We start from the raw sequence: 12,337 nt of genomic DNA, 5'->3' as shown, positions 1-12,337 counted from the left end.
TGAAATTATTTTTATACAGGATGTTAAAAAGCATTTAAAAACACCAAACCGAAAAAAAAAAACCCCATCAAACCGTTTTCATCACATCCAAAGGATATTTCTTTTCGATGAGCTGGCTGCATGATCCTTCCGTGAGCTTACTCACTTCCACTACCGAAACGTGTGAGCTGTTCAAATCCTGTTTTCAAGCGGTCAATCTGCGGTTTTACAAGAATCTGGGTTGGGAATCCCCCTGGAAACCTCCTCTGGGGAACTGCAACCCACACTGGGGACTCTTTCAAGACACAGCGCAGCTCCAGGAATGTGGGCGTTTTCTGGCCGGAACTTCCCAACTTCAAGGCTGCCCGCAGAAGAACGGAGAATGCTATTCACATCCTTCTCCTCCCGGGACCCGCTTTCAGCACCGGCTCCTGATTGGTTGGAAGCTGGATGCGGCCCGGGAGGACCGCGGAGCCCCTTGCCCTGCCGCTCACCCGGCACCCCACCCCACCGTCCAGCGCTGGAAGGGGGGCGACGCCGGGACCCACCTGAGGCCGGGAGCCGGCCAGGCTGCGCCGCGCGGCCCCGGCCCAGCGTCCCGCCCCTCGGGGGCGGGCCTTCCCGCGCCTCCAGGATTGGCGCGTCGGGAGCCGTCTCCCGTCGTGCACCGGGGCGCCGGCCCCTCACCCGGAAGGAGAAGCCCCCGCTCTGGGCCTCTGCTAAGGTGCCGCCAATGGGACTGCTGTCAGGTGAGGGGGCGCGGGCCCCAACGTCAGTCGTGGCGCTTGGGCCGAGGGCCTCGCTTGACGTCCTAGGAAAGGGTCGAACTTTCCGGATGGAGGCAGGGGCTTGCTCGGTACCCAAGGCAGGGAGCTCGGTTCCAAGTGCGATGTCTGTTTCCCTTCCCTCTCCCCAAGCCGACGAGGAAAAAAAGAAGGGACCTGTGGTGTGGCCGGTTTGCTTCGACCTAGTTAAGGATGGAGAGAAAACAGTCAGCGTAAAAGGGTTTGGGAACGTTTACCCAAACGGCTAGATTCCAGGGGTCAATGGCAAGTATTTTGCAGGACCCAGGAGGCTGCCACGCTAGATTACTGTGGCAATCTTTGGGGCTTACCTGGGATGGATCCCGTATGGGTTCCATCCCAGCTGCCCGATGGTCAGAGGGAGCGCTTGGTTGCTGTCACCGAGGTTGGCCAACCGAGGCAGCGTCCCCTAGTACCTGTGGCTGTCCCAGAAGGAGAGCATGTAATGAGCCCAGGGAGTTGCTGTTCGCTGCGGGCACTAAGGGCTCAAAGGAAGACTAAGAAGGGGTGGATGAGAAGCCCAATCCACTTGAACTACTCGATTGGTTTTTCACTTGACTTTGAAGTAGTCACAATGGGCGAGGAAATGATGGAGCATCAAGTCTTGCATGACTACTTTGAATTGTTATGACATGGGAAGGCTGGACAACTAATACACAGTAAACAACGGGGTTCTCTAGCTGGTGCAGGTGGAGAAAGTACAGGGCACTGGAGGTGTGATAACAGGGCCCACCGAGCCTGGCCTTATTTACATGACAGACAGACACACTGCTCCTCTGCCCAGACCAGAGAGCTCCATTTAAGAACTTCCTGCTTCCTTCCCAAGGGCACAGAAGGGAGCTGTTTGTTCTCCTGAGAAGTACTATCTCGGGGAGGATGCTGATGGAGAAGAGTAGCTACGGGAAATTATTAGATTCTCAAGTATGATGAAGTGTCAGTTTTGTTTCAGAGTATTCAGGGAAAGTTAGGATGGACACTGTTAGTGTCCTCTACATCTAGATTTAAGTATGTAGCTTCTCAGGGGCCTATGAATTTTATGCATTAGTATGGTTGTTATTTTTTGCCCTCAATTTTAAAAAGTAAATTTACAGCTGTTTGTTTCTAAGTGGTGCAGTACTCCCCAAAGAAAGAGAGGAACTTCGGCACAGTGGTATCCATGGTGCAGGGCCCTCAGCATGCTCTTCTGGAGCCGGCGAGGAGGACCAGTCAGTCACTAAAGTGGGGTCTTTCAATGTCCACCATGTTTGCACTCCCCTGCGTGTGTGGATGGCTATGACCTGCTTCTGAGAAAAGACCATTTAGGAAACTGAACTTGGCTCCGGAGCTGGCCATTTACCAAATGCCTGAAAAGATAAGTGAAAAAGTAAAGGGAGAGGGGAAAAAAAAGCCAGAGCGATGAATGGTTCACAGCAAGACTTCCTGCTCTTCTGTTCCAGACCTTAGGCTGCCTCCTTCTGGGAGGTTAGATATCTATTGTTAAGGAATTAGAATCTCCTGTTTGTGTTCTCCAACCAGTGAGGTGGTGGCTGCATCAGAGAGAAATCAGATTGTCAACCAGGATGCTGTTTGAGAGAAGGTTGTGGTATCACAAAACCTTGGGTTTGCCCAAGGTCCTGTGTCCTGTGCTATGCAGCTATGGCTCTGCCCTGCCTGCCGTGTCGGTCTGTGGAGAGACCTTCTGGTATATTGGAAAGAATTGGGAAGCTGTTTGCTCTGCTAATTTTGTGGTGTAAATGAGTTCCCCTTCTCTTGAAACGTTAGCCTTGTGTTAGCAAAACATAAAATAGAGGGAAACTCATTACACACTCTGTTAATGGTGAGGCAGAACTAATAAGCGAATGTGTTTAAAATTAATTGTGAGACTGTAAAAATGAGTGGGTGTGTGAGAGGGGGTCGGGAGGGGGAGGAGAGTGAGAGCTTAGAGATAGTCTTGTTTTCCCAGGAGCCGGCCCGGATCATTTGTTGGCAGTACATATTGGCTGAAGTCAGTTTTCATTTCAAGGTAAATTGGAAAGGGAAATTAAAGCTTATTGTTCCGCTCTTAAGAGAGGAGAAGGGGGTGGAGGCAGCAGCCGGGTGCATGCCGTTGGAGTGGTTCTAGAAGTAACAAGATTAGTGCTGTATTTTAACAGAAGGTGACATCATGGGCCCCCTTGGACTTGAGTAACCCTGTGTTGCAGCCTTCATGGTCCCCTTGTTGGAGTGGGCGATGTCACTGCACATGTAAACTGCCACACTGGGGAAAATCAGGGGCTTAGGCTTTAATGAATCTTTACAAAGGAGCGGAAAGCGGCCTGAGTCGACCTGTGCAGCTGTGGGGCTTGGGAACCGAGCAACCGTGGAGAGAAGAAATGATTTGAACCCTGGGCTCGGAATCCAGAGAGTGGGAAGGTCGAAAGCAAAAGCAGGCGGCCCACTCCGGTGTTCCCCAGAGGGCCCCCACACTGTGAGTCACCTGTGGGAAGGAGGCCCTGCTGAGCCAGACAAAGAGATTGAGGCACGGTGCTTGTGGGAGTTCGGCTGTTTCTGAACCGCCAGGAGGGGGCGATGTTAGACTCGAATTTAAAGTTGTGCCCATCAGGCTCTTCTGTGCCCGTAGCCTGCCAGGCTTAGAAGAAAGGTTGTACAAATGAGCCTGGCTGCCCTGGACAGATACGCAGTTCAGACCCCAACATGCTTTGGGCCAAAGTCCTTTGGTAAGAGTCTTGGATCTGAGAACTGAGGCAAATGCCCCAGGGCTTTTTGCTTACCACTGAACTAATGCAGGGGATTTTTTTTTTTTTTTTGCTTCCTCTTATTATTATTTTTTCCACAGAAGGGGGAAAAAATGGCCTGGGTTTCCCCCAGGAGAATCTATTTAAAAAACGTAAAGGTTTGCCCTGGTAACGAGTGCTCAGAATAGAGAATCGCTTCTCGGCCTTTTGGCTAAGATCAAGTGCAGAGTAGAGAGAGGCACACTAACCACACTGTTTGTGCCCCTTGTCAGATGATGCTCTCTTCCGATGGGCGCCTGGTGTAGGATGTTGGAGACCCACGAGCAGGAGGTAAGCGGTGGTCTGAGTTGGAGGGGGACTGGGGAAAGAGAAGGCACAGAAACGTGAGGTCATTGTGCAGGACCACTGCCCACACGTGTGCCCGGCGCCGCAGGTGCGTTCCAGCTGAAGTCAGGAGCAGAGACATTGCTGGGAAACGAGATTCTATTTTGACTGGCTTTTCCCACTGGATAGAATGTTTGAGAATGTAAGCTTCATGAGGGGAGAGGTTTTTGTGTCTTGTGCACACTCTGTCCCCAGGGGCTAAAACAATGCCTGCCATGTATTGGCTGCGTCGTAAATATTTGCTGAATTGGATGTGTGGATGAAAGTAAGTAAGTAATTAAATTGGTATTGTCTGATTGAAAACATCTGTGACTGGTGTTGTTGCCATGTTGTCATAGTTACCTGGCAATGAAACTTGAGCCAAAGCTGAGGTGGACTTTCTTACCTATAGGAGGTGATCACTGTGCGAGTTCAGGACCCCCGTGTGCAGAATGAGGGCTCTTGGAACTCTTACGTGGATTATAAGATCTTCCTCCATGTAAGTGCATCAAGCTTCAGCATTGGGCTCAGCATCCTCTGGGGCTGAAGGCTAGTGCCGAGGCCGAAAAATTGTGGGTGTGGGTGTGTCTGGCGGGCTGGAGATTGACAAAAGACAAGGAGGGGGAAGAGAAACAAGCTCAGGGTATACATGGTTGCACCTGCTCTAGTTTGACCCCCTGGTTGGGGAGGTATGGGACTGGGGGGCTTGAAGCCTCGGGGAGGCTGATGATGGAGAGCTTGTGTGAGTGGTCCCTTTTCACTCACCCCCACCTCCCCTGTACTTGCTCCCGAAGACCAACAGCACGGCCTTCACTGCGAAGACGTCCTGTGTGCGGCGCCGCTACCGAGAGTTTGTGTGGCTGAAGAAGCAGCTGCAGAGGAATGCGGGTTTGGTGTGAGTGTGCCTCTCTTTCCGAGAGCCGAGCCTGCCATTTGGAAGCGTAGGAATGGCAGCTTACCACGAAGAACGTTGGCAACGTGTCAGGCATTAAGGAGATTGGGAAATATGTTCTTAAATTATGTTTCCAAGTCAGTGGGTGAAGTAATGAGGGCGTTCCCATTTCTAGTTGTTAGACCCAATGAAGCCACATGACACATCAAAAACAGAAGGGGGGGGTTGTAGAAAAGTGGAATTGAGTTTTTTGGAGGCCTCCCCCTCACCCCCTTTCGTTTTTTTCCCTTTTTGACTGTGCATGCTTCCTGGGACTAACCAGATGTACTGCTAGCATTTCAAATGTGTTTCCTGCTGGTTGGTGGAAATGTTTAAGAAGGGCAGTGCTACTCTTTCTCATCCACACCCCCAAATAAGTGGAGGGAATTAGAACAATGACTGTACCTTGGGAGGGTCACTAGGTGTGGCCATGGTGGTGGAGTGGCCTAGCCAGTTAGTTAATGGGGTGACGGAGCCTCATAAGCCAGTTGACCCCCTCAGTTCCTCCGCAGATCCTGTAGCCTCTAGCCCAGCCTGTAAGAAAGCAAACAACCCCCACTGCCATCAAGTCAATTCCAACTCACAATGACCTTCGAGGATAGGGAAGAACTACATCCCATGGGTTTCTGAGGCTGTCAGTCTTTACTAGAGCAGAGAACCTCCTCTTTCTCCTACAGGGTGGCTTTGGATCTGAACCACTGACCTGGTGGTTAGCAGCCCAACGCATAACCCACTACGCCCCCAGAGATCTTTGCCTATCCTGGAGTTTTGTAAGAATATGTACTGCGCTTCTTCAGAAGGGCCCTGGTGGCGTAGTGGTTACGTGTTGGGCCAAGCTCCGCATGGCGAGCAGTTTGAAACCACCAGCAGCTCTGAGGGAGAAGGACTGGGCTCTCTAGTCCTGTAAGCAGTTAGTCTTGGAAACCCACAAGGGGTCGCTGTGAGTCAGCATTGACTTGATGGCAGTGAATTTGGTTCTGCTTTTGGTTTTTTCACTTCTTAAGGTTCAGTGAAATAATGTTTCTAAAACACTTAGCATAACTGCCTGGCATAGGCAGTCTGTAATCTATAAATATGACCATTCTCACCTTATTAGTAGCAAAGTGCATTCATTTCTCCGGGTCTCTTTTTCCGGGCTTTCTTCCATCCGGGACTGGGATGGGTCTCTTGGGCGTTCGTTATCCTTGGTGTTCCATTATGTGATCCCCACAGGCCTGTACCTGAACTTCCCGGGAAGTCCACCTTCTTTGGCACCTCTGATGAGTTCATCGAGAAGCGCCGGCAAGGTCTGCAGCACTTCCTTGAAAAGTGAGTGGATGTGTGGGGCCAGCACTGAGGGTCCCGGGCAAGGGTGGAGGGGTCCTGTCCCACACAGATGGGTCTGGGGTAGGCGCCTTTCTCCAGAAGGCCCTCAGGGGATGGGCTGGACAGCCACTCCTCAGGGTGACCCTCTGTGCCGGGCAACCTGTGTCTTCCCCAGGGTGTTGCAGAGTGTGGTCCTCCTGTCAGACAGCCAGTTACACCTCTTCCTGCAAAGCCAGCTCTCAGTGCCGGAGATTGAGGCCTGTGTGCAGGGCCGGAGCCCCATGACGGTGTCAGACGCCATTCTTCACTACGCCATGTCCAACTGCGGCTGGGCCCAGGAGGAGAGGCAGGCCTCTTCTCAGCTGGCTAGAGGAGACCCGCCTAAGAGGTGACGGGGCTTTCTTTTTGAGACATGAGGGCTAGGGTTGCTGCAGCCCGGGCCTGTGGGACATCCACTTGATAGGGGACGGGGTGTCGGAGAGATGGTGGCATCTCCGAAGATGCTTCCGCTGCCATGTGCATGGTGGGCCTGTGGGGACCCCCTGTGGTAGAGGAATCCTTATGAAAACCTGGGGAGAGGCGGAGGACAGTAAGGCTTCGTTATTCCTTTCCTTGAAGCTTTTTTTTTGTTTTAGTAATAGTCATATTAAGATATAATTCACATACCCTAGAATTCACCTTTTTAAAGTATGTCATCTTTTTGAAAAAAAAACATTTTATTGGGGGCTCTTACAGCTCTTATCACAATCCCTACATCCATCCATTGTGTTGCACACATTTGTCCATTTGTTGCCGTCTTCATTTTCAAAACATTTTCTTTCTACTTGAGCCCTTGGTGTCAGCTCCTCATTTTTCCCCCCTTCCTCCCTCACCCCTGATAATAAATAGAAGTCATCTCTAGTACAGCCACCAAGTTGTACAATTCCTCCCTCACCCCTGATAATAAATAGAAGTCATCTCTAGTACAGCCACCAAGTTGTACAATTATCACTCAGGACAAACCTTTGTAGCACGTTGTTATCTCCTCCAAAAGAACCCCTCATAACCACTGGCAGAGGACCCCTCTCAGCCCCCTCGCCCCCAGCGATCACTGACTTCCTGTCTCAGGCTTGACCTATTCTGGACATTCAATGTCAATGTCATCAGAGACATGTGGCTTCTCTCATTTCAGATTATGTTTCCAAGGTTCCGCCGTGGTGTCACTGGTGACTATCCATCCGTCATTTTCTGGCAGGGTCCGTTTCGGGGGTGGGGGATGCACCACCTTCTGCTGACCCGCTTTCACTTACCCCCCCTTGCCCTTCCTTTTCCACGCTTTTCCAGTTGTTGCTTCCTCCCAAGATCTGGTCGGAGGAGCTCCTCCCCTCCGCCTCCCAGTGAAGAAAAGGACCGTGTAGAAGTATGGGCTCCGGCAGTGGACTCAGAGGCCCCTTCCTTGGAGAGCCCCGCTCTCCCAGCCTTCTCGCCACCATCACACTGTGATTCTGCATCACCCGAAGAGGCAGCCTCTGCTGCCGATCCAACGAGGGGGATCGTGGGAGGGGACCCGTCAGCCCCGTTGTCTCGTGCTGTGCCTTTGGCCCCTGGTCGGTTAGAAACAGGGCTGGAAAAATGAGCACTGGTTCATGTTCGGGGTTCTGCTCTCAGGAGGGTGGAGAAGGTGCATGGGTGGGCATGGGCACGGGCACAAGGTCATTGGGGAAGGTTGGACTGCTTAGTCCCTTATCAGCCCAGCTGGGGTTGGTGGCCCAGAAGTCTGTCCGGACAGCTCCTTGTGAGTCCCCCACATAAGTGGCCACAGGATAGGCATATTCTAGGTTAAGTGTGAGGCCCCGGAGCTGTTGATTTTCCACAGCTCCCCCTATTTACTCTCTTGGGAACTGAATTCCCTCAGGAGCTCTGCCTCAGGTGACTGGTTTGGCGTCTGCCACGTGCAGTATCATTCGACCTTGCAGGAATGCAGATGTCATCTACCCCGCTCTAGCTGGCCTCTGTTCTTTTCCGCCCTGAGAGCACTTTGCTCCTGGGAGGCCCACCTCTTGCTACCTCCCTGCTTGGACAGACTGGTGAATCCTTTCGCCTTCCACCACTTGCTTTCCTCACAACACTCCTAAATGGAATTGGGGCTCTCAGCCTGTCCCACGGAGGCTGGGGCCTGGGGCTCACTGAGCTGCTCACCACCATCCCTTGCACAGAAGAGCCTGCTGGGAAAGGTGTGCTCTCCAACCGGGGCTCAGAGGCTTTGTTTTGGGAAAACCACCTGGGGCCGTTCCAGTAGCTTCATACTGCAGGGAGACTCTGGCTGCCGCCTCTGAGTTAGAATGGGCGCCTCTCTTTTAAGAATCTTTTCTTTTCCAGTAATGACAGCTCCCTGCCCATGGGGCTTCCACGGCCTGTGCCCCTCTGCTGTGTTCTCCGTGTGTCCGCCTGTGGGGGACCAGGGCTTTGTTTCTGCAGATGGAAATGAAAAGCAAGGGCCGCCTTCAGACAATGAGGCGTCTTGGCCTCCTGCTGCAGCAAGCCTCCCACGGAGCCCGGGCTGGTGGGAGAGCTGAAGCCAGAGGCACCCCTTGCCTGCCCGAGCAGAGCGGCCTGCCGGTGCGGTGCCACCTCCGGGGTGCACTCCCAGCCTGCGCTGCGGCTCTGCCATGGCAGTTAGTTCAGAGTTGAGGGGCTTTGGCCTGAAATAAAATTCAAGTATTTAAGAGTGTTGTTGCAATTTGTGTCTAACAAGCTGTAGCCGAGAAGGAGGGAGTGAGGGCTGGCAGTCGTTACTTTCCATAAATCATGAATTTATCAGCATGGAAATAATGGCGACGCGCGACTCCTGCATTGCGCGCAGCCCGAGCAAGCTCACCGCCGGGCAGGCTGGCTTCGCCCAGTGCCCGGCCCGGCCCAGCTCGGCTCGTGGGCGCGGCCCGGAACCTCGTTAGGTATAATTTACCTGCTGCTGCTTCCAGCCTCGCCGCCTGTCTGCGGTGCCAGGTGCTGAAAGAGAAATAAAGTTTGTCAACAGGCAGATGCAGCGCCCTGGCTGGCACGCGTCCCCCCTCCCCTGCGCCTCAGCTTTATCCGAGGCGGCGGCGGAGCACCGGAGCACGGCGCGGCCCGGGAACCCACAGAGGCAGATCCAAAATGTCAAAAGAAGTTCATTTAAAAGGGGGGGAAAGCGCCGCACACAACCCTCACAAAACACCCGACAGATGCTAAGCTAATGGCATCCGCTCCGCCGATTGGTGGGGATGGTTCATGAATATTAATGGGTCCAATGCTCCAAATGGTGCAGCTGTGAACCCAGCTGTGCCTGAAGCTCTCTGATCTCGAAACTTCCAGACAGGAGCCGGAGGTGGTCTGTGTCAGTTCCCTACTCAGCCAAAAAGCAGCAAGCCGGGCTGCCCTTCGTCTGTTCTCGCTGCCTGCCTGCCCGGGGTTGGGGCTCAGCAGCTTCTGCCAACCGGGTGGGCTGCTGGGACAGCAGGAGACATGGGAGCGGGGGTTTCTGACGCCTTTTTTAATGATCCATTGGCATTAGTGCATACATCAGCACCGCGGTCGAGCCGAGGCTAGGCCCCCTCGCAACCTTGAACTGAGGGGAGTCAAGTCCGGGAGTGGCCTGGGCAGGGGAAGGCTTGCTAGTACATGAGCATGTTTTCGAGGCCCGCCCGAGTACCGGGCACCTCCAAACCCAAGACTCCTTGACTCACGGAACTAACTCACCCACCCCCACCCCCCGCCCCCCAGAGCTCCACTGCTGTAGTCCTTTGGTTTATTTTCTGACTGCTAGGGGCTCCCCTGGTTCTGGGCCTCCCAGGCACGCCCTGCCCTCTCTGGTAGCTTTGCCTGGGGGTGCTCATGACTTGACTGGGCAGTAAAGTAGCTCTCTGAAAGTGAACTTGTTTATAGGCCTCAGCTCTTGCTGAATCTTTTTAACACTCGAGGGCCCAGCAGAGGCACAGTGGCGTGGGTGGTAGGAATGGAGCCAAACCAGCCCCCCAGCCTGCCTCAGAGGCTGCAGGAGCATGAAATCAATCGGGGGGCTGGCATGGCATCTGCGGATTTATGTGCAAGCAGCCAGCTGAGATGCTGTGAAAGCCAAGCAGATAACCACTGTGGTGCGAGATGGTTGCCTCCTCAGTCAACCTCCGGGCACTGATCCTAAGCCGCCCTCTCCCTGGCAGCCCCCTCTGTCAGCGTGGGGTCATCGAGGTCACAGCCAGGTAGCCTGGTTCAAGGTAACCTTCATGGACGGACTCCAGTGCACCACTGAGCTTCACTGGGGACTTCTCTACCAAGCCCGCCTGCCCTGGTCCCTCGTTAGAGAAATACCTTCTAGGGAGAGCCGCCTCAGTCAGCCAGGGTTGGATTTGGGACCGAAAAAGTGGAGACCTCAAATCTCAAGATTATCATAAACATGAAAAATGCATGCTCCGAAGGATACCAGGAGCCTCACTGGGGGAGACAGAGCTCCCGGCTCCACCAGCAGCTGCGTGAATAGTTCAACTCCCTTGTGCTCAGGGAAGAGCCGGTTAGCTGGTGCAGGAGAAAGACAAAGACAGGGGAAACAGTCCCAGTGAACAGGGGCTGGGCCAGGAGGACGCAGAGGGAGATGCTAACAGTGGGAGGAGTGTGAGACTACCCAGAAGTCCTTAAGGAGGGGTGGGGCGCGGGGAGGAACTCAGACACGCTCTGCCATCTCCCGGATGATGGGAAGTCACCAGTCGAGATGTCTTACGCATGGCTCTCAGGTTCCTCCTCCTCCTCACTCTTCAGCACATGTTCAACCATCGGTTTTGGAGGGGCCTGCTTGTGTTGAACCCACAGATCTCAAGTCCACAGTGTGGCCTGGCCCTGGCGGCCATGTTGGTGCGGGAAGTCAGGCCCACCAACAACCTGACCCTAATCCACCCCCGGAAGAAGGCCCAGGATGCTGAGCACCCGGGGTGGTTTTTTGGATGGAGGCATTGCAACCTGCCTGCTCTAAGCTACGAGACTTAGATATATTCTACCAATTAGGGCACATCTGTTCACACTGCAGAAAGGCGGGCACTGTCTCTTTAAGAGCCATCCCACTCCTCTCCTTGAGTGATGAGGGCTGGGAGCACAAGGGAGTCAGATGCTGATTAAACAGTCCTACTGCTGAGCTCTGTTAGAAAATTACTGTAATTATGATCTAGTCCCAGCAGAGGGATGAGTTCCAATCCTGCTAATAACCCTTCCAGGTGCCTCCGACTCTGGGGCCCGTGGGAGGCAGCAGCGGCAGGGCTCTGGCTGGCTGGCACCCAGGCCACAATGGCCTTCCTGTCTGGCCCGATCAGGGAAGGACAACAAAAACGCTGGGCCTGCACCCTTTCTTGGCCTCCTCCGAAGGCGGTGGGTTGGTTCTGGTTTTGCTTCTCCAGAGAGCTCCCGAGAGTCGTTTTGAACGAGCCGGCACCTCCCAGCAGCAAGAGCATCACAGCAGTGAGATGACAAGTTGGTCCTGAACCTCCCACTCCGGCCTGGGGAGTGCTGCCGCCGGCACGGGCCATGCAGCGGACACATCCCGTCCTGTGAGGCCGAGACCAGGGCAGCCCCCTCTGCTGTTCTACCCATGCCACCCAAGGCTGCCTGTCCCGAAACCGTGCCCGGCACGTCCCTGGGTCCAGACCAAGGGTCTTCCTTCTTCCCGTTTAGATTTCGCTTGCTGCCATCAGAAGGGGGCTGAGGCCTAGGAAACAGCATAGAGTGCAGGTCTAGACTCTCCAGCCCCGCGCTGCTGCAGCCTTGCTAGAAACAAACAGGTGTGGTTGTGTACAAACAAACACACCATTTTCCTGGTCTGTGCCTAAGAGCCGCGGCGGCACAGGTGTGCGAATCTGAGATGGTGGCACACAGGCCGGCTTCTCGAGCCCAGCTGGAGTCAGGGCGTTTATATCTATCTGCCCAACCCAGCCTTAAGGTACTCCTTACCACCGTCACCATGTGGTTAAGGCACACACTTCTAGAAGACCCTAAACACCCCCCTTAGGAGAGTTTTGCTCCCCAGAGGTAAGTCCGGCAACGTGGGGAGACATTCTTGGTTAGCACAAAGGGAGGAGGGGGTTGCTACTGCATCTTGTGGGGCGAGGCCAAGGGTGCTCTCTAGCCTCAAATGGCAGCAACACAGAGGCTGACACAGCATACTGAAGGATGTACTCCAAGTTCTGCCCACTACGCTTCCCCTGTGCCTCCTTGGAGAGGTCGAAGGGATGCTCTGGAATCTC

General features: G+C 53.9%; 1 protein-coding gene across 3 annotated transcripts; it reads left to right on the top strand.

Moving 5' to 3' along the window:
• Positions 1-674: 674 nt before the first annotated feature.
• On the top strand, positions 675-8,800 carry SNX11 (sorting nexin 11). Of its 3 annotated transcripts, none has more exons than XM_045299881.1 (8): positions 675-728; positions 2,725-2,784; positions 3,769-3,826; positions 4,272-4,358; positions 4,654-4,754; positions 6,003-6,098; positions 6,271-6,483; positions 7,419-8,800. In XM_045299881.1, the coding sequence occupies exons 3-8, from the start codon at positions 3,785-3,787 to the stop codon at positions 7,708-7,710; spliced, it is 831 nt and encodes a 276-aa protein (XP_045155816.1). In that variant the 5' UTR covers positions 675-728; positions 2,725-2,784; positions 3,769-3,784; the 3' UTR covers positions 7,711-8,800. The 3 variants fall into 3 exon arrangements, with proteins under 3 accessions (XP_045155816.1, XP_045155817.1, XP_004707147.1); XM_045299882.1 differs by lacking the exon at positions 675-728 and adding an exon at positions 839-970; XM_004707090.2 differs by lacking the exons at positions 675-728; positions 2,725-2,784 and adding an exon at positions 2,835-3,228.
• The last annotated feature ends 3,537 nt before the right edge of the window (positions 8,801-12,337 follow it).

This window comes from Echinops telfairi, unplaced genomic scaffold (genome assembly GCF_000313985.2).
Source record: "Echinops telfairi isolate 266 unplaced genomic scaffold, ASM31398v2 ScPeMD7_7458;HRSCAF=8496, whole genome shotgun sequence".
NCBI lineage: Eukaryota > Metazoa > Chordata > Mammalia > Afrosoricida > Tenrecidae > Echinops > Echinops telfairi.
Note: the sequence above shows the minus strand (reverse complement) of the source record. Positions and strands in the feature narration are given on the sequence as shown.

Coding starts and splice junctions, on each gene's coding strand:
- SNX11 (XM_045299881.1), top strand. CDS start 3,785: ATGGGCGCCTGGTGTAGGATGTTGGAGACCCACGAGCAGGAG. Junction 3,827..4,271: donor TGGAGACCCACGAGCAGGAG/GTAAGCGGTGGT, acceptor TCTTACCTATAG/GAGGTGATCACTGTGCGAGT. Junction 6,484..7,418: donor AGAGGAGACCCGCCTAAGAG/GTGACGGGGCTT, acceptor ACGCTTTTCCAG/TTGTTGCTTCCTCCCAAGAT.